Source organism: Gastrolobium bilobum, unplaced genomic scaffold (assembly GCF_033153095.1).
Source record: "Gastrolobium bilobum isolate Gb01-03AN ecotype WA unplaced genomic scaffold, APGP_CSIRO_Gbil_v1 utg47259, whole genome shotgun sequence".
In the NCBI taxonomy this organism is placed as follows: Eukaryota; Viridiplantae; Streptophyta; class Magnoliopsida; order Fabales; family Fabaceae; genus Gastrolobium; species Gastrolobium bilobum.
Genome location: NW_026900080.1, coordinates 78262 through 99238, shown reverse-complemented (window position 1 = coordinate 99238; position 20977 = coordinate 78262). Strand labels below are relative to the sequence as shown.

The 20977-nt window shown below is 37.3% G+C and overlaps 1 protein-coding gene across 2 annotated transcripts; it reads right to left on the bottom strand.

The window, feature by feature from the left end:
• Positions 1 to 8140: 8140 nt before the first annotated feature.
• Positions 8141 to 20643, bottom strand: LOC133295235 (ABSCISIC ACID-INSENSITIVE 5-like protein 2). 2 transcript variants are annotated; one of them, XM_061494034.1, is made up of 4 exons: positions 20435 to 20643; positions 17181 to 18104; positions 17006 to 17077; positions 8141 to 8507 (listed from the first exon to the last, which is right to left on the bottom strand). In XM_061494034.1, the coding sequence occupies exons 2-4, from the start codon at positions 17976 to 17978 to the stop codon at positions 8427 to 8429; spliced, it is 951 nt and encodes a 316-aa protein (XP_061350018.1). In that variant the 5' UTR covers positions 17979 to 18104; positions 20435 to 20643; the 3' UTR covers positions 8141 to 8426. The 2 variants fall into 2 exon arrangements, with proteins under 2 accessions (XP_061350018.1, XP_061350019.1); XM_061494035.1 differs by having other exon boundaries at positions 17181 to 17965.
• Positions 20644 to 20977: the final 334 nt, after the last annotated feature.

The window sequence follows — 20977 nt, the reverse complement described above, 5'->3', positions numbered from 1 at the left end:
AGTGATACCACAAATTGGTATCAGAGCTATGGAAAGAGGGAGTGATATGGCACTACCTAAGTTGACGAAGGAGAACTACGAGAATTGGAGCATCCAGATGAAGGCTCTTCTCGGATCCCAGGACGCTTGGGAGAATGTTCAAGCAGGTTTTGTAGAACCACAGGATATTGGAGGCTATTCGGCGGCTCAAACTAAAGCGTTGAAAGAGACGCGTGCAAAAGACAAGCTGGCGTTATTCATGCTCTTCCGAGCTGTAGACGAATCTGGGTTCGAGAAGATAGCAAATTGTGAGACCTCAAAGGCAGCCTGGGACATCTTGGAAAATGTCTATAGAGGAGCTAACCGGGTTAAACAAGTCCGGCTTCAAACCCTTCATGTCGAGTTGGAGGGAATGAAGATGAAGGACACGGAAGGAGTATCCGGGTTCGTTGCCCGGGTTCAAGGAATTGTGAACCAGTTGAAACGGAATGGAGAAGATATACCTGACACCAGAGTGGTGGAGAAAATCTTGAGATCTTTGACAGACCAGTTCGAAAACGTGGTTTGTGCGATAGAGGAGTCCAAGGATCTGTCTACACTCACCATTGACGAGTTGGCGGGTTCCCTTGAAGCGCATGAACAAAGAAAGAAGAAGAAGGAGGAAACTCTTGAGCAGGCACTTCAGACCAGAGCAACAATTAAAGATGAGAAGATGCTCTATTCTCAAAATTTTCGAGGTAGAAGACGTGGCCGCAGTGGACGAGGTACTAGCCGTGGTGGTAGAGGTCGAGGCCGAAGTCAAGAAGTGTATAGTGATGAGGTAGGACAGTCAAATCAACAAAACTGGAGAGGACGAGGACGAGGTCGACGAGGAGGTCGGTCACATTATTCAAACATCGAGTGTCACAAATGTGGAAAGTTTGGTCACTATGCAACTGTGGCAAAGTCGGACATTTCGCAAGAGAATGCAGAGAGGAGAAAAAGGTGGAGGAGACGTCCAACCTAGCCACAGAAGGCGAGATGAAGGATGGTGTCTTGTTAATGACACACAGTGAAGGAAGTCCTTACGATGACATGGAGTGGTATCTTGACACGGGTGCGAGCAACCACATGTGCGGACATAAACACTTCTTCAAGGAGATGATAAAAGTGGAAACTGGACATGTTTTGTTCGGGGATGCGTCAAAAGTTGAGGTAAAAGGCCGAGGTACGATCTGTTTCCTACAAAAGGACGGGTTAATTGGCTCAATTCGAGATATGTACTATGTACCCGACCTAAAAAGTAATATTTTAAGCATGGGTCAACTGATGGAGAAAGGTTACTCGGTTATTATGAAAGACCGGGTATTGTATTTGAAAGATGAGCAAGGTCGGATGATAGTCCGAGTTCAAATGGGTAATAATCGTATGTATAAACTGAGTTTGAAGCAAGACTGCTTAATTACCAGAAAAGCAAGAACATAATGGAAAAGCCACACCCTCAAAGTTTTGTGAGAGTTGTGTACTTAGCAAGCATGCCAGTACCACGTTTCAGAAGATGGCAAGATTCCGGGCTAAGCAACCTCTGGAACTAATACATGCCGACTTGTGTGGACCCATCAATCTGGGTTCCTTCAGCGGTAAGAAGTATTTTATTTCCTTTATTGATGATTTCTCACGGAAAACTTGGGTTTACTTTCTGAAGGAGAAGTCCGAGGTGTTTGATGTGTTCAAAAAGTTCAAGGTGATGATTGAGAAAGCAACAGGAAGCTATATCAAATCGGTGCGGTCTGACAGAGGTAGGGAATATACCTCAACAGCGTTTATGTCGTTCTGTGAGGAACAGGGGATAAGGAGGTTTCTAACAGCACCATACTCACCACAACAGAATGGCGTGGCTGAAAGGAAGAACCGGACTATTCTTGACATGGTTCGGTTAATGCTGAAGAACAAAAGGATGCCGAAGGAGTTTTGGGCGGAAGCTGTGCAGTGTGCTGCGTATGTGCAGAACTGATGTCCACATTCAAGCTTGGATGACAAAACACCACAGGAAGCATGGAGCGGTCAAAAGCCTTCAGTGGCTCATCTCAGAGTTTTTGGTAGTGTGGCCTATGCACACATACCGGACCAGCTCAGAACCAAGCTCGAGGATAAAAGCAAGAAATATGTTTTTATTGGATATGATGAAAAAACAAAGGGGTATAAGTTTTTTGACCCCGTCAACAAGAAAGTCATAGTGAGCAGAGATGTAAAGCTCAATGAAGCAAATGAGTGGGACTGGAGCATTTCATCTGAGATAAACTTTGAAGACGGAATCACAACACAAATTATCAACCCGGCAAGTCCTGAAGCTTCTGATGATGAAGACGAGGTACGACAACCCAAGATGCGAAGCATACAAGACATATATGAGTCAACAAGTGAGGTACATTTTGTTTGTCTTCTTGCAGACTCTGAGAACATAAGTTTTGAAGAAGCCATCCGAGATAAGAAATGGAAAGACGCCATGGATGAGGAGATAGAAGCCATTGACCGAAATAACACATGGGAGTTAGCCGAGCTACCAAAAGGAAGTCGGCCCATTGGAGTGAAGTGGGTGTTCAAGAAGAAGATGAATGCTCAAGGAGAGATAGAACGATATAAAGCTCGGCTAGTTGCAAAAGGTTATAAGCAGAAGGCTGGAATTGACTATGACGAGGTGTTTGCCCCTGTTACAAGGATGGAGACAATTCGGCTACTCATCTCACAGGCTGCTCAATACAGATGGCCAATACATCAAATGGATGTAAAGTCGGCATTCCTGAATGGTGTTCTTGAAGAAGAAGTTTATGTGGAACAACCGCCGGGCTACATGAAGGCAGGAGAAGAGAATAAGGTGCTGAGATTGAAGAAAGCACTTTACGAGTTGAAGCAAGCACCACGAGCATGGAATGCTCGTATTGACAAATATTTCAAGGAGAATGGACTTGAACAATGTCCATATGAACATGCTGTGTATGTCAAGAAAAATGGAGGAGACTTGTTAATTGTGGCTCTTTATGTGGACGACCTCATTTTTATGGGAAACAATGCCAAGATGATACAAGAGTTCAAGAGCACAATGACAAGAGAGTTCGAAATGACAGATCTCGGTTTTATGAAGTTCTTTCTCGGTTTGGAAGTAAAAAAAAATGAGAAGGGAATCTTCGTGTCACAGGAGGCTTATGCAAAAAATATTTTGAAAAAGTACAAGATGGAAGATTGCAACCCGGTTTCAACACCAATGGAACCTGGTTCAAAACTTTCTAAGTTTGATGGAGGAGACCGTGTTGATGCAAGCAAGTACAGAAGTTTGGTGGGAAGCCTACGCTATCTCACATGCACGAGTCCGGATATCTCGTTGAGTGTCGGCATAGTAAGTCGGTTCATGGAGGAGCCAAGATACACACATTGGAAGGCGGTAAAGAGAATTCTGAGGTATGTTCAAGGTACAGTTTCACATGGGTTACACTACTCGAGCTCGGCAAAATACAAGTTGATTGGATATTCTGACAGTGATTGGTGTGGAGACGTAGATGATCGAAAGAGCGCGGTTGGTTATGTGTTTTTCATGGGCAACACGGCATTCACTTGGATTTCGAAGAAGAAACCTATTGTGACACTGTCGACATGTGAAGCTGAATATGTAGCTGCATCTTGGTGTGTTTGTCATGCAATGTGGCTCAGGAATTTGCTAAGCAAGCTGGAGGAAAAACAAGTCGGCCAAACTGTGATCCGAATTGACAATAAGTCGGCTATAAAGCTAGCAAAGAACCCGGTAAATCATGAAAGAAGCAAGCATATTGACGTCCGATTTCACTTCATCCGGGATCAAGTAAAGGAAGGAAATGTGGAGCTAACACACGTGACCAGTCAAGAGCAAGTCGGGGACATCTTCACAAAGCCACTACCAACGGTGCTGCTCAACAATTGCAAGAAGATGCTTGGGATGAAAGATGGCAGAAGCATTTAAGTTTATGGAGGAGTTTTGTTGAATAAACTTTAAATGGTTTGTTAGTTTTATATTTAATAGTCTTAATTAAGCAGTCTTGTTTTTAGGTAAGTGAAAGGCCAAGAGTTGTGAGAAAGTGAAAGGCCAAGAGTTAGAAGAAAATGAGAGGCCAAGAGTTGGAAGTTTAATTTTGTGGTTTATGGCTATTTTAATGTTAGGTTCATGAAAAGGCAATCTACTGCCTATATAAACTAATCCATATTGTAAGCAAAGTACACAGAGTAAAAGTTGAAGAGAAATACAAGTTTTGTTCTCTGAAGTTGTCTTCTCCACTAGAAAATAGTTGTTTTTTTATTTAGTGATACCACACTTATGTGATATATATATTTTTTATATGCATATAGATATATATATATATATATATATATATATATATATATATATATATATATATATATTTTTCTATCTTGATCTTAAGTAGTAGAAACTTTACGTTTCGTGTCGTTTCTACGATTTACGTCTCTACCATTCCTTTCCGTTTCTACGTAAAAACTCGATTTTGACAATATTGCCTCTGACAGCTTGTTTGGAGTTGCTTCGAAATGATTTGAGGAGAGTTAGTCTCCCAAGAATGTGTCCAATATAAGTCTTCTATTGTTTTTGTTTTAGCTTTCCTTATTATTTCCAAAAAAAAAAAAAAACTTATCTAATAATTTAATACGGGACAATTCAATTTATATTGGTATAAAAACAAAAAAGATTATATATAATTTCATTTTTTTTTTTGGAAATACAATGAAAACTAAAGCAACATAAAAAAAAACCCTATACTGGGCACAATCTTGAGAGACTAACTCCCCTCAAGTCATTACGAAGCAATTCCAAACAAGCCGTTGGAGAGACATCCAGCACAATCAGCTGTCCATCCTGATGAGGTGCATGAGTAGCAAGCCAATCAGCAACAAAATTGCCTTCTCTATAAGTATGACTAAGCTGAATAATCCAGTCTCTTTGAAGCATGCTACGAGCTCGGATGATTAAAGCAGAAAGAGGATAACTTACGTCACACCCTTTTCTTATAAATTCCAAAGCCACCTTGGAGTCACCCTCCACAAAGACTCTCATAAATCTCTTATGCCAAGCCAGATCCATACCTGTCAAGAACCCCCAAATTTCCGCTGAAGTAGAAGTACCACTCCCAAGGAATTTTGTAGAAGTACCGCTGAACCCATTGATCTACATATATTTAATAATTTTAATTTATTAAAAAATAATAATTAATTAATAAAAATAATTCAATAAACTATATCTATTAAATGCGCATAAATTAATAATTGATATTGAATGTAAAATTTATTACGGGTGTATATTTATCCGGCCCTATTTAATAATCTATATGAATAATATAACTAAAATATTCTATATCTAGACAAAGAAATCTGAATTAAGGGAAAGAAAAGTGAGAGCTCATAGTTACTCGATGAGGGTGCCCACATTGTATCAGATTTCCCCCGTGTCCCAAGGAGAAAGTATTAATAAAACTCAATTTTCCATGTAAGGAAACTGTGAATTTGTGCTTTGTCATTTATAAAAGGTGAAAATATCAATTTATCTTGTTTTATGGCGATTTGGCGGGTTAATTCATTTAAATATTAAAAAAATTAAAATTAAAATAACATTAAACATATTATAATCAATTTAAGAAGTATAATTCTGCAACTTAATTTTGATATTGTGAAATTTAAATGTATTTGTTGTTGATCTTATATTTCAGTAAGCTAGTAGTAGAGTAGTGATTTGCATTTTATTGCGTAAAAGCAATGAGATTTGGGAGCAAGATCATCAGTATCTCAAAACCCAAGTTGAACAAACCTCCAACTGTGTTTTTTTGTGTATGTACAATGTATTGTGGTTCGGAGAAAGACAATATAGTAATCCAGTTAGGTGCGAGTGAAGAGAGAGAGAAAGAAGTGAGAGATAAAGCCAAACTAAATCACAAATTGGTAGGCAAGATAGTTGCTTATGAAGCAATCTATTTGAAATTTAGTTTTTTTTTTTTTCGTGGTAATTGAAATTTATTTTCATATTGTTAGGAATTGACTATCATCAATAAGGGATTATATATCCCTTGGTTCTATTAATGCGGAGAAGCTGTTGGGATGTAATGAGATTGAGCCACCATAGTAAGTAGAAACCGCTCATATTTTATGGGCCGTGCCACTGGGTATGTAATTAATGTTAATAAATAGGCCGAATTGCGTTGTACCAAAAAATAAAAATAAAAAAACAGGGCCGAATTGCTGGATTTGGAAATCCAGCTCTAAAATTATATCAAAGTGAATTAAATCAAATCCAATCTTATTCTCAACACATTCAAAAAACAATGCCTTAAAAAAATGCTTCTATCCAATTACAAACAAACGAGGCACATTCGTATAAATTGGATTCATGAAGAAGGTATTTAAGCCAATAAAATATCAACACAACTCTTATATGAATTTTCATGCCAAACAACTGTTCTAACCAATGTTATTAAACTCAACCCGATTATCGGTCGATGTACTGGGTCACTGGTTCAACCAGTGGGTCACTGGTTTAACCGCATGACCCGGTAAATATATGTTAATTTATAATTTATATTAAAAAAATTATAAATATACTTAAATACCTGTAAAAAAAAATACATCAATTTTAAATATTTTAATATGAAAAATAAGGAAAAGGTTATACTTACTACCTCTTTTTCTTACTATCTCTTACTACCAAATCTTAACCGTTGATTTCTGCCAATCCAATGGTTATAATTTATTGAAAATTAATAATTAATTAACAAGTATAACTGAATAAATTATAACCGTTAGATTAACGAAAATCAATAGTTAAGATTTGGTAGTAAGAAAAAGAGATAGTAACTATAACATCTCCCGAAAAATAATAAATTACATATCATTGTCCAACAAAAAAATAATCAAACATATAATATTTGTTATACTAATGTTTCAGGTTCAGTAAACGACATTTCTAACTATAAATCAAATCAAAATTCTCTACATATTGCATAACCAAAATAATATTAGTGTTATAAGTACATAATTTATGTAAATTAATAAGCTACAAATCGCTCAAATATTTCAAAAGAAAACAAATCATGTGTTTGAGAGTTAAAAAAAGAAAGAAATCAATTGATTAGAATAAATTAGAGTTTTTTTTTTTTTTTTTTGCAAACCGGGCCGAGTCACTGGTTGAACCGACCGGGTCACCGTTTTTTGCAAAAACCGGTCAGGTCGCACCAAGTCACACCGGTTCTATAACATAACCGGTCCAATATGAAAATCGAACCAGTTACATGACCGGTTCACTGGTTTCCGAGTCGACCCGACCGGATCGGTCCGATTTTTATAACATTGGTTCTAACCAAAGTATTGAACACACGACATTGCTCAAAGAATATAGAACTACTTACGGTTATTTTTGGTATAGTTATCATCTCTATGAACTTAATTAAGATCTTCTCCATGATCATAAGTAAATTACAACATAAATGCCTTGGCTGTGGGAAATATTATTTTTCACTGCCCTTTCAAATTTTGTAGAGTAATTACATGTATGTCTCCTTAAATTTAACAAAATAAATGCAGTATTTTGGACACTAACTAAATGGAAAATGGAGTAGAAAAAGGCTTGAAAAATTAGAGTTTAGTAAATGGATGTTCATAATTTTTTTTTACCACCAACCATGTGAATCAACTGACATGAAATTATTCCAACTTAATTAATGATCTCGAGTTATTTGAGATTTTTTGCTTATATGGGTTTTTTTAATACTGCAATGTTGGGATTGGTTACTAGTTCTAATTTGATACAAATTTATATCTTTTGGGAATTGGTTGGAGTGTGTTAACTTCATGGTATACTCATGGATTGGCAAGTTCCTAATAGTTTAGCACACTCTTTGTTGTTATTGTGGGGTCCTGAAGCAACCTCCTGGCCTAAAAAAAGTAGTCTTTCTCGATAAAGTCGATTGATTCAGATCAAATTGGATTAGAGTCCTCGATAAGCATGTGTTAAAAATGATAAGGAAAACTTTGTTGCCCTTATTGTCCTATCCGGCTTGATCAGTGGATCAATCGATGAACCGGTGGAGAAATTAAAAAAAAAAAAATCCTTTTAAAAGCAGCTTTATTTTCCCATAGCTTAAAAATTTTCAAGACCCAACAAGCATGCCATCCCCAAGATTTCATACTATACCCAACCCATGAAGATTAAAAAGGCTATATAATGAATGGTAAACTATAATATTCCCCAGGAAATTTTTACCACAAGGATTTCACTGAGGTGTTATAATTAAACGGACCTAATAACAAAAAATAAGCCATTGGATGCAATGCATCAAATAGCTATTCCTGAGAAACCAGAAGATAGTTACCAACTCACATTAAAATAGAAGGAGCATCCCTTGATGCTCATATCTACAAACCTCCACTTACAGGTATAGATGTCAGAATGAAGCCGATGTTGTTCGGCGAATCTGATATCTAGGTTCAGGAGGTGGAGCACAGGACCACATGTTCTCTAGCTCCTGCAAGTTAAGGAGAAAAATTAATAAACTAGTCTAATGAATAAGGAAGAAGGAAGTAAGCATGCATCAGAGACTAGTTAAGATACATTCATTCCCATGATTTGAATAGGTAAAGATGATCATGGGCACCAATTAAATGCACGCAACAAGATTAATTAACAAGTTTTTTTTTTTTTTATTATCACAAGCGTATCAAGGATTTATAATCTGTAAGGAGAACCTTTCATGATCTTCTTACCAATTACTTCCATTGTAGGAGAGGGAGTGAAGAATGCAAAGCTTAAAAAAATGAAAGTAAACAATCACATCAAGTCATCAACCAATCCCCAAGAAACCAAATTACATGGAGCAGAAAAAAATCCTAGGCATATAGTTCAAGATGCAAACTTCAGTCATGAAAGCATTAACTACATAGGATGGCAATTAATGGTGCTCTAAGAAGCTAAATTGTCATGTGGACACTTTTTTATAGGAGCAAGACAGCCCGTATTAAGGATTTATAATCTATAAGTAGAACCTTTCATAATCTCCTTACCAATTACTTCCATTGTGGGAGAGGTAGTGAGGAATGCAAAGCTAACAAATGAAAATAAATAATCATATCAGCCAATCCAAGAGAAACCAAAAATACATGGAACAGGAGAAAATTCTATAGTTCAAGACACATAACTGTGTAGGATAGCAACTATTGACGCTCTAAGAAGCTAAAGTGTCATGAGGTAGGACATTTTGACAATAGCACCGACTCGCAAGAACTTAACGTGGTAGGTGAAGGATTGTAATTGGTTTTATATCTAACACACCTAACACAAGGGTCCATTGGGCTTAGCATGAACAACAGATAGGTTCCCCTACCTTGTGTTGAAATTCAACATTTTTATTTAAAAAAATGAGGGCGACAAGGATTAAACTCCCGACCAATTGGTCATAAAAGCTCTGATATCATGTGACCAAGTCTTCTAAAAGCTTAAGCAATTAAGTAAAGGCTCGTGAATGATTTTATATCTAACACGAGTTGTGCCAGATTTTACTCGTTCATTTCTGTGAATTTATCACAACAATTGAACCTGACTCAAATATTCTTCTGAACAAATCTTCTTTAATATATCTGTACAAGCTAGAGCCGAGACACAGGACAGATGCAAATACATGACATCAAGATAGCAATAGTGACTTAGAAATAATTCAACAAAGTTCACTAATGTTATAAGACTTCCAAGTGATCCCTACTAAAAATCAAGCTTAATGAAAAGAAGCTCTCTCCAACCTTCTTCCTCCTTTTGCTCCTAAAGAAGCCAATTTTTATTGTTCCATGAATTAATGTAAACAGTCAACAAAGATGAAGTGTCTACCCCCCCCCCCCCCCCCCCCCCCCCCCCCCCCCCCCAAAAAAAATGTTTATTAGAGTAAAATGAATCCTCAAACTCAGAAGAACTATGTTAGTGATATATAAACAACAGTTTTCTCCTCCAAACAAAAAAAATGAATCCTCAACCCAAACCCAAAAACTTAAAAGTTAAATTGATTCTTTACATAGTATCAGAACTTCGGTGTCCCGGGTTCGATCCTCGCCGCCCCCCATTTTCTTTGTGGAATTTCTTAGCACAGGAAGATTGGGCCTGATGTTTCCTCCACCTTTCAAGTCCAATAGTCTCTCTTGTGAGGGAGCGTGTTAGAGATATATAAAACCATTAATGTAACCTCACCCATCAGCTTAAGCTTTTGGGTTGAATTAGTTCTTTACAAACTACAAGTATCATAATCCTTATCCAGACACACTCATTTTGTAGGAAATCAGGATTCAAATATTTCCGTTTTTATTTCCTATTAATTATGATTGATTATGATTGATTGATTAGGATTGATTATGATTGATTGATTAGGATTGATTAGTCATCGCTGAGTCATTCTTAGCGACTCTTTCTTGTATAAATACTCCTTATGTAATTTATTCAAATCAATACAAAGAAATACAAAATTCTTTATGGTATCAAGAGCGGGTTGGTTCCTACCCTAAATCAGCCATCTTCAAGGCTGAAATACCATCCAAACATCATCAAAAACACCTCCTCAACTCTGTCCAAACCCAGAAACCTTATCTACAGACCTCCAATCAAGAAAGTGAAGTGACCATTTGACTCAGAAGGCTCCGACGAGTTGAACGCCACTTGACCCATCACCGTCAGCCACCGCACGCGCTGTCACACGCGCAGCCAGCCTCCGGCACGCGAGCTCCACGCACCACCTTCCTGGCGTCTTTTTCCGCCGCGACTTGCACAGAACCTCTCTCCGGCGTCTCCCCTTCTTGTTCCAGAGGTCAGATCTGAAAAAAATAAAAACTTGATTTTTTCATCCACGGTCAAGTCTTCTCTCTTCCTTCATGTCTTCCTCAGAGCGTTCTTCTGCTTCCTCATCTGTTCCCAATACTCAGTCCTCTGGAGACAACTTAGGTATGCAGATTAATAGTCATTGGTTGAACGGTAAAAATTTTCTGCAATGGTTTCAATATGTTAAGTTGGTGATCCGTGCAAAAGGTAAGATGGGTTATCTTAAGGGAAAAATTAAGAAACCTGCTGAGGATTCTCCTGATTATGAAAATTGGGAGATTAATAATTCCTTGGTAATGGCATGACTGACTAATTCCATGGAACCACAAATTGGCCAAACCTATTTGTTCTTCGATACTGCCAAGGAGATTTGGGATGTTGTTCAACAAAATTATTCAGATCTGGAGAATACCTCTCAAGTCTTTGAACTGAGAAATAAGTTGAGAGAATTTTGTCAAAGGGGTATGACTATTACTGAATATTTTACTGCACTAACAAATTTATGGCAGGAACTAGATCTTTATTATGCATCCGATCTTAAAGGATTGGAAGCGAATACCCAGTTTAAAAAACACTTGGAGAAGGAACGACTTTATGATTTTCTTGCTGGCCTCAACCGAGATCTTGATGAGGTTCGTGGTCGAATATTGGGGCAACGACCGTTACCCTCACTTGCTAATGTCTTTGCTGAAGTTCGTAGAGAAGCAAGTAGACAGAGAGTTATGCTGGGAGAAAATGAGTCAATTGATAAGTCTGATGATAAGTCTGCATTGGCTGCCAAACGTACCTTTGACCGTTCCTCTGGAGAATCAAAACGGGATGGTCGTCCATGGTGCACCCACTGCAATAAAATTGGTCATAACCGTGAGAAATGTTGGGAAATCCACAGGAAACCTGCAAATTGGAAGCCAAAAGGACAGAATAAAGGTCGTGCATATCAGGTCTCTACTGATGACAAGATTGATGAGCCTCATGCATCCTCTGACTCTGATGGTGTTTTTCTTAGCAAAACTCAGTTTGAACAACTTCAGAGACTTTTGACTCAACCTCTTAAGGCCACTAGTAATGTGGCCCAGCAAGGTACAGCTTTCCATGTTGATAGTCAAAATCATTGGATCCTTGATTCTGGAGCCTCTGACCATATGACAGGTAATCCGAGCTTGTTTTGTTCATACATTCCATACTCTGAACCCTCTCGGGTCAAGATCGCCGATGGCAATTTTTCCCAGATTGCAGGACACGGAACCATCAAACTTTCTGAGCTGATTAATTTAACATCAGTTCTTTATGTTCCTTCTCTGGCTTGTAATCTCATTTCCATAAGCAAGCTGACTTCTGAGTTGCATTGTTTTGCTAAATTCTCTCCTCGTGGTTGTGTTTTTCAGGAACAGGACTCGGAGAGGATGATTGGCAGTGCTAGAGAGGATGGTAGACTTTACTACTGTGAGGAGGATGTGACTCATGAAGCTGTTTTTGTGGAAAAAGACTCTATATTTCCTTTTGATTCATGTAATGATGTTATGTTGTGGCATCGTAGGCTAGGCCATCCAAATTTTAACTATCTTCAGAAGTTGTTACCAAACTTATTTATTGATAAAAGTCCTAGTTTGTTTTCTTGTGATATTTGTCAACTTGCCAAACATACTCGTGTTCATTATCCTTCTAAAGTTTACCATGATTCTTCCCCATTTTCTTTAATTCATAGTGACATATGGGGTCCATCCCGTGTAAAGAATATTTCAGGTGCTCGATGGTTCATTACCTTCATTGATGACCATTCTCGAGTTTGTTGGGTATACCTTATAAAGGACAAGTCAGATGCTACATCCATTTTTAAAAAATTTCATGCCATGGTTCAAACCCAATTCCAAGCTGCTATACAAATTCTGCGTACAGATAATGGCAAAGAGTATTTTAACTCTATTCTTGGAGAATATCTTTCCCAACATGGCATCCTTCACCAAAGCTCGTGTCCTGACACACCCCAACAAAACGGAGTTGCGGAAAGAAAAAACCGACATCTCCTTGAAGTTGCTTGGGCTCTTATGTTCACTATGAGTATTCCTAAATACCTTTGGGGGGAAGCCGTTCTCACTGCCTCGTATTTGATCAATCGAATGCCATCTCGCATTCTCAAATTTCAGTCTCCTCTTTCTAGTTTTTTCCGCACCTTCCCTTCCTTCCGAGGCGTCTCCTCCCTACCTCTAAAGTTATTTGGTTGTGTTGTATTTGTCCATATTCCCTCTCATCAACGGTCTAAGCTTGATCCTAAGTCTCTCCGGTGTGTCTTTGTTGGTTATTCTCCTACTCAACGTGGCTATAAGTGTTATTCTCCCTCTCTTCGTAAGGTCTTTGTCTCTATGGATGTCACCTTTTCTGAGACTCAACCTTTCTTTCCCTTTGACTTCTCTTCAGAGGGAGTCTATAGGAGCAGATGAAGATCAGTTATAGGAACCTACTGATGCCACAGTATTACCTCTACTATTGGAAACAGGGGGAGCTACAGAATCCTTACCATCCGGAGCCTCCTCAAAGTGGGGACAAGTTTATAGCAGGCGAAAGCCTCCTGAAAGTATAAATAACCCAAAGCCTCTACATTGCCAGGATTCTGAACCATGTTCTAGTTCTAGCACCCCAACGCTTGAGTGCCATGATAAAAATGATCTACACTTGCCTATTGCTCTCAGAAAAGGTACTCGATCTTGTACTACTCATCCTATTTCTAATCATATTTCATATGAAAAGTTGTCCCCAGGGTTCCATGCTTTCAATACTATGTTGGATAGTACAAAGATACCAAGAAATATACATGAGGCTCTCGATGATCAAAAATGGAGGGATGCTGTCTTTGAAGAAATGAATGTTTTAGAAAGAAATGGAACTTGGGAGATGGTGACCCTACCAAAGGGAAAACAGACAGTAGGATGCAAATGGGTGTTTACAATAAAATTCAATGCAGATAATAGCATCAACAGATACAAGGCAAGATTGGTTGCAAAGGGGGTCACGCAGACTCATGGGATAGATTATCATGAGACTTTTGCTCCAGTTGCTAAAGTCAATACCATCCGAGTTCTCTTATCGCTTGCTGCCAACCTAGATTGGCCTCTGCAACAGTTGGATGTGAAGAATGCATTCCTAAATGGTGACTTACATGAAGAAATCTATATGGATCCTCCACCTGGTTTTGAAAAGGGAAATGGATCAGTGTGTAAACTAAAAAAGTCTCTATATGGGTTGAAACAGTCTCCTAGAGAATGGTTTGACAAATTCACACAAGTTGTCAAAAGAAGAGGCTTCATTCAAGCACAGACTGATCACACTCTCTTCCACAAACACTCTAAGGAAGGTAAAATTGCTATTCTTATTGTGTACGTAGATGACATGGTCCTTACAGGTGACAATATTGAGGAATTGAACTCCTTGAAGAAGTATCTAGCAACTCAGTTTGAATTAAAGGATCTTGGCACTCTCAAATATTTCCTTGGTATGGAAGTTGCTAGGAGCAAAACAGGCATCACTCTCACACAAAAGAAATATGTTCTAGATCTTTTGGTGGAAACTGGAATGTTAGAGTGTAAGCCTGCTGAGACACCTGTGGAACCTAATACCAAGATAGGTATTGAAGATGGGAATGAGGTGGATAAAAAACAATATCAGAGATTGGTTGGCAAACTAATTTACTTATCTCACACACGTCCTGACATTGCCTTTGCGGTGAGTATGGTTAGTCAATTCATGCACTCACCCAAGGAGAAGCATCTTAGTGCAGTCTATAGGATGCTCAGATACCTCAAGAACACTCCAGGAAGAGGATTATTCTTTAAAAAGGGGTATAAAAGGACGATTGAAATCTACACTGATGCAGATTAGGCAGGATCATCAGTAGACAGGAGATTTACCTCGGGCTATTGCACCTATGTATGGGGAAATCTTGTTACTTGGAGAAGCAAAAAGCAAACGGTGGTTGCAAGAAGTAGTGCTGAAGCAGAATTTCAAGCTTTAGCTCATGGAGTTTGTGAAGGAATCTGGTTGAGAAGACTTCTTCAAGAGTTGAAGATTTCATATTCCCTACCATTGTGACCACAAGGCAGCTGTCAGCATTGCTCAAAATCCTGTGCATCATGATCGAACAAAGCACGTGGAAGTTGATCGCCACTTCATCAAAGAAAAATTAGATGATGGAAGTGTGCGTATGATGTATGTTCCTACCAAAGAGCAGACTGCAGATATCCTTACAAAGGGCCTACACTGTCCAGCATTCGAAGACTTGATTGGCAAGTTGGGAATGATCAACATTTACCTCCCAACTTGAGGGGGAGTGTAGGAAATCAGGATTCAAATATTTCCGTTTTTATTTCCTATTAATTAGGATTGATTAGGATTGATTAGTCATCGGTGAGTCATTCTTAGCGACTCTTTCTTGTATAAATACTCCTTATGTAATTTATTCAAATCAATACAAAGAAATACAAAATTCTTTGCATTTGAACAGCTCAGGTATTATAATATTCATAAAAGTTAGCCAAATAAAAATACAAAAACAAAAAAAGTAAAGGAAAGAGAGCAAAAATAACTCTAGAATCAAAGTTTTAAAATGTATTAAGTAATCTTTACCAAATGTATCGAGGATATCATGTTGATCAATGCTCCTTTTCTACTTTATTTTAGTCTAACAATTAGATTTTATAGTCAAAAGGAGTTCCCAACTTGCACATACAATAATGTCAGCCAGTCGAATGTCAACCCAAAATGTATAGATAAATGATTTCTACAGAAACACTGTCCACCACAGTCCATCATCCATAGAAACAAGTTGTTTCTCCAAAATTCCTAAAAAAACACAAAATACAATGCAAAGTTGAGAAGGAAATAAGAGAAGCTTTTCCCTTGAATGAAAATAGGGGAAAATTGAAAAAAAGTTAAAAATCCAGCAATCATGCAATTGCATCAGCCCATCAAAACATCAACGAAAAATATTTTTAAGCAACAATCAAATCCAGCTTCAGCCAAGAGTTTTTTATCCAGACATTTAAGACACTGACTCCTTACTTTAATCTTTTGAGAGGAGGTCAGTGTAAAAAATGTTTAAAATGAATTGACTGAAGCATATACACATTGTAAAATCAGAACATAAATGGATGAAAAAAGGAAAAATCTAACTCCCACAATCACTGCCCCCCCCCCCCCAAAAAAAAGGACAATTGTTAAGACAAAAAGTAACCTTTGTCCCCTCCCTTTGAATCTTCTGTACTTATATTACCTCCCAGCCAACTTACAGAACTATCAGTTTTTTCTGCGTGTATTGAATTCTCTTTTCCTTTTAATGTGCCATACCAATTAACCAGAAGTTTCAGAAAAGTCATCAACGTGTTGCCTCAAAAATTCTATATAGACAAATACAGATTACAAACTAAAGCTGTAAAAGCTGTTACAGTGTTCATATAACATTTTTTTCATCACATTGGAGGTGCAAGTAGTGGGATAGGTGGTTTGGTGGAGGATCAAACCTCCAACCTCATCATCATACCCTTATGACTTAGGCCGGTGCAAATTAAGCTACTAGCTCATTAGCTCAAGCTTTTACTGCTATATTGGGAGTTACTCCACGTATTGTTTGACGTAAAACAGATAGTGGATCTGTTTCTGTCTTTTGTTGAATCTTTTTCATAGCCCGATAGATAGCTTGTAAAGCCAATGATTTTTTTCCGTGTTTCAGTATACGGTTAACCAACATGTTAACTAATTGATTACAATAAATTGGATCGGATTTTGCGGTTTTTTGTTTTGTAGTACCTCACTGTTACATCCCAAGTCATGTAAGAAATAATTCTGTTTATTGCACAGCACTTTGAACTGTGAACAAAAGCACACACAAGACAGGAAAGGAACACATATTTCATGTTCAAAGAAAATTTTAAGTTACTCATTGATAATTCAGGTGGTGAATAAAAAACAACAAAAACATGAAGTTTCCTCACACCATGAGATGTAAGAGAGTAAAGAATTAATATAAAGATAAAACTAAGATGGTCAATATATTATTCCAAAAATGTACAAAGTGGAAAAGGATATATTACTTAATATCAAGACTGCAAGGTATATTCAGCACTTTGAATTAACACAACATTTTGACTGGAACTAAACTAGAACATCAAAGCAGAATCTAACCTTCTGTTTCCTCAGTTTTTCGTTTTCCTCTTCGAGATGTGAGACTTTGTTCTCTAATTCAGTTGTATAAGCCTGTATATAGTTATCATTCAGGTTAAGGAATTTTACTAAGAGAATACTTATTAAAGAATAAGAATTTAGATAACTTGGCATTCAAAAGAAAGAGAAAGATCACCTGTTTCCTTGCTCTTGAACGGGCAGCAGATTCCCGATTCTTGATCATCCTCTTCTGCCTCCTCTCAACAGTCTTTTCTACTATGTCCTCTGGTGTGCCCCGTTTTCTCCCAGGTCGCTTTGTATCTGACAAGGTTCCCATCATAGGTGAAGGCAGTGCCACCTGACCATCTGCATATGGAACATCCAATGCAGCACCAGCCCCCATGTGTAATGGCTGTGCTATATTCTGGCTAGGCATATAAACCCCCATTAAACTTTGTTGTGGATGCTGAAATTGAGGTTGCGGATATTGTATCCACGGACCTTGTGGAGGAAACTGTTGTGCAGCTACATTTGAGCTAACACCAACTATAGGACCAGTACTTTTTTTATTAGACGCGTCAGCAACAACCCCTGCCTTCACCAAGAAATCCTCCAATGTCATCTCTCCCAAAGTAGGCTGTCTCTCTCTCAATTTCTTCTCCTTGTTATCTGTGCTTTGTTGGATATCTCTCCAAACCTCATCAACTGTCTTCTTGCTTAGTGCACTAGTTAATGGCAGACTAGCCTGATGCTGCAGAGCAGCTTCACTAGCTTGAGTTGTGCCCTCAATTTCCATACCAATGGACTGGTTTGACTCAGCAGTCCATATATTTTTTAGAAGCTCATCGAGGTTCATACTACATAGTGGCTTTCCTAAGTCACCTAATTGATTCTGAACCTCATCAAGTGTGAGACTGTACATTGAGTTTTCCCGCACCAATGGCTGGAGCTGTGAATGTTTTCCATTATTATCACCACCACCTTGAGACCCCATAGTTTGGATCCCCAGTAAACTATTATTAGTGTTAATAATTCACTCCATATTTCATAACTTTTTACCACTAAAAGACTAAAAGCAACAGATCCAAGTTTTCAATCATATGCCCCACAAAATCAGAACCTGACAAATACAAAATTTGAAATTAGCATTTCTATGTTGATCAACTTAAAGTTCATATGAACTGACAACCTGATAACTAAGCAAAGAAACACAAGTCTCAGTTGGCACTACTTTTTCAGTTAGTGGACAATTATTTCTTTTTCTAAGTTGTTCAATTTTAAATGGGGTTGTTTGATCCATGTAATCATCCTTATTTGTAATGACAGAATCTTGCCTATGATGGTTTGGACATGTCAGGAGAAGACCAATAGAGGCCCCAATAAGGGTAAATTGGATGGAGCGATAAGAAAGACCAAAGAAAAACACTAAGGGTGTGTTTGGTTGGGGGGAAATGTTGAGATAGATGGGTAAGTGAGAAGTGGGATAATTGGGTGCCTTTGTTTGGTTTAAACATTCTGAATATATTGCTACCTAAATCAGATTGCCACCTAAACAATTTGGATGTCTATCTGAATGAGAAAGCAGGCCGAATAATCCCTCTTGATATATGGTATTGCATGTTAGCTAGCTAAATGTTGACCTTGGGCAAGAGCGCTAATGACAAGCGTACCCTCCAATTCGTACTGTTGGGTCCAAAAACAGTGATAACTGAGCATGGAAGGAGGGTGTTAAGCTGGTATTTATTCCAGATGCTTTGTGTGAAGTGAAAAGATCAATGACCCAGGATGTAATAGAGCATGATGTGTTTTGATTGTTCTGTAATATAAGCTGATGATGGGGGAACAATATGCTATATGAACAATTGTACAGTGACCAAGAAAGATATTGAAAACACAAAACAAAACTCTGTATTCTTGAGAGCACTATTTTGCATGCGAAGATTGTGCATTCTTTTGTCTGTTGAATGCCAGGATAAAGCAAAGAACCAAAAAAAATAAAAAGTTTTCGTGGTTTGCCAACCCTGTTTGCCACCGTCAAAAAAATTTAAATACAGGGTTATTTTCGTAAAACCAACTTGTTTTCTCATCTATATTTTACCTACAACCAAACATAGATTTCATAAAAGTTACCTAATTTCTCCGGTAAAATTGTTTCCAACCAAACAACTTTTTTTTACATTTTCTTATCTATCTCACTTTCCTACCATTTCCCTATGTATAACATTTCCCTATTATTCATAAAATTTCTCCTCAACCAAACGATTCATAAGAGAAAACATTAAAAAAAGTATTGAATCTTGCCTTGATCTAAATACCCATTCTGAAAACTTGGTTTTTGACATAACAAATGGCACATTTGATCCATATGGCAGACTCCACCTAGTGTGAAAAGGATTTAATTGTTATTGTTGTAATTGTTCATTTTTAATTAGGGGTCAGAACAGAAAAATGGGACAGAAGAATTGAATCCATAACTCAGGGATAGAGCAACAATGTCCTTTGATAATAGTAACTTTAAATGTAAAATTAAAGGATTCAAACCAGTTCAAGGAACCCATTATTTAACAGCAGGGTAAACTTCATCTTCCTTTCAAAAAATTTATTTCAAAAAACGGAGACATTAGTATAACATTAACTCTCTTTTTAATCCCTTTAACAAAATGAATAAAACAAAAAAATAACAACCCAGAGACAATTACACAATCAACTTAAAAACTGAATCTTCAAGGGTGAAACAGGAGAAATTAGAAAGGAAAATGAAACCCAGTAAACAAGTCAGAACAACATTTCATTTAAGCACCCAGAAATTTAAGCAAATAAAAACCATTATCATTCTCATAGACAAAATATAAAGATCCCTTGCATGCAGACTCAAAGACACATCTATCTCAACTCAATTTCCATTGGAACCCTAAACCCCATATCCAAAACCATAAAAGGTCCTTTGGAACTTCCTCTCCAAAACCCTTTGCTTAGAAAATCAGAGCCCATTTTCCCATAAAAGTTGAAAAAGGGGGAAAATAAATAAATTAAAAAAAAAAAAAACAGACGGGTGACAAATTCAACACAAAAAAATTAATTGAGAAACAGAAGATAAGAAAAAAAAAAAAAGTATACCCAGAAATCAAAACAAAATTTTTCAATAAACAAATTGAAGAACAGGGGGGGGGGGGGGGGGGGGAACAGAAAGAAGACCCATTTGCATGCAACCAATTCAGTGCCACTGTTGAAACACAAGAAAACATCTCAAAGGTGCGATCAAACGCAACACAACCCATTATTTGTTTCCTCGAATGCAGTAACAAAGTTCAATTTTTTTAAAAACCACATTTAAAAACCGAAATAATAATAATAATAATAATAATAATAATAATCAAAGAGACGGAAGGGTGTACCTTAAAAAAATAATATTTTATTTTTTATTGAAAGAGAGAGAATAATCAAAAGTACCTTGTCAGAGAGAGACACAGATCCAAGACTCAGAATGAGTGCATAAAAGCAATGAGATTTGGAAGCAAGATCATCAGTGTCTCAAAACCCAAGTTGATGAACAAACTCCAACTGTGTTTTTGTTGTGTGTATGTACAATGTATTGTGGTCAAGAGAGACAATATACCCAGTTAGGTCCCAGTGGAGAGAGAGAAATAAGTGAGAGAAAAAGCCAAACCAAATCACAAATGCACAGTTTCCTTACATAGAAAAATAAGTTTTATTAATACTTTCTCTTTGGGACACAGGAGAAATTTGATATAATGTGGGCACCCTCATCTAGTAACCACGAGCTCTCCCTTTTCTTTCCCTTGATTCAGATTTCAGAGTTCTCTGTCTAGATATGAAATATTTTAGTTATATTATTCATATAGATTATTAAATAGGGCCGAATAAATATACACCCATGATAAATTTTACATTCAATATCAATTATTAATTTATGTTCATTTAATAGATATAATTTATTGAATTATATTTATTAATCAATTTTTAATTTTTAAT

Bases quoted from the DNA above. Each gene is read 5' to 3' on its own strand.
- LOC133295235 (XM_061494034.1), bottom strand. From the start codon at position 17,978: ATGGGGTCTCAAGGTGGTGGTGATAATAATGGAAAACATTCACAGCTC. The intron at 17,078-17,180 runs GTGATCTTTCTC...AACTATATACAG, and splicing joins GTTCAAGAGCAAGGAAACAG to GCTTATACAACTGAATTAGA. The intron at 8,508-17,005 runs GTTAGATTCTGC...CTTAACTTGCAG, and splicing joins AAAAACTGAGGAAACAGAAG to GAGCTAGAGAACATGTGGTC.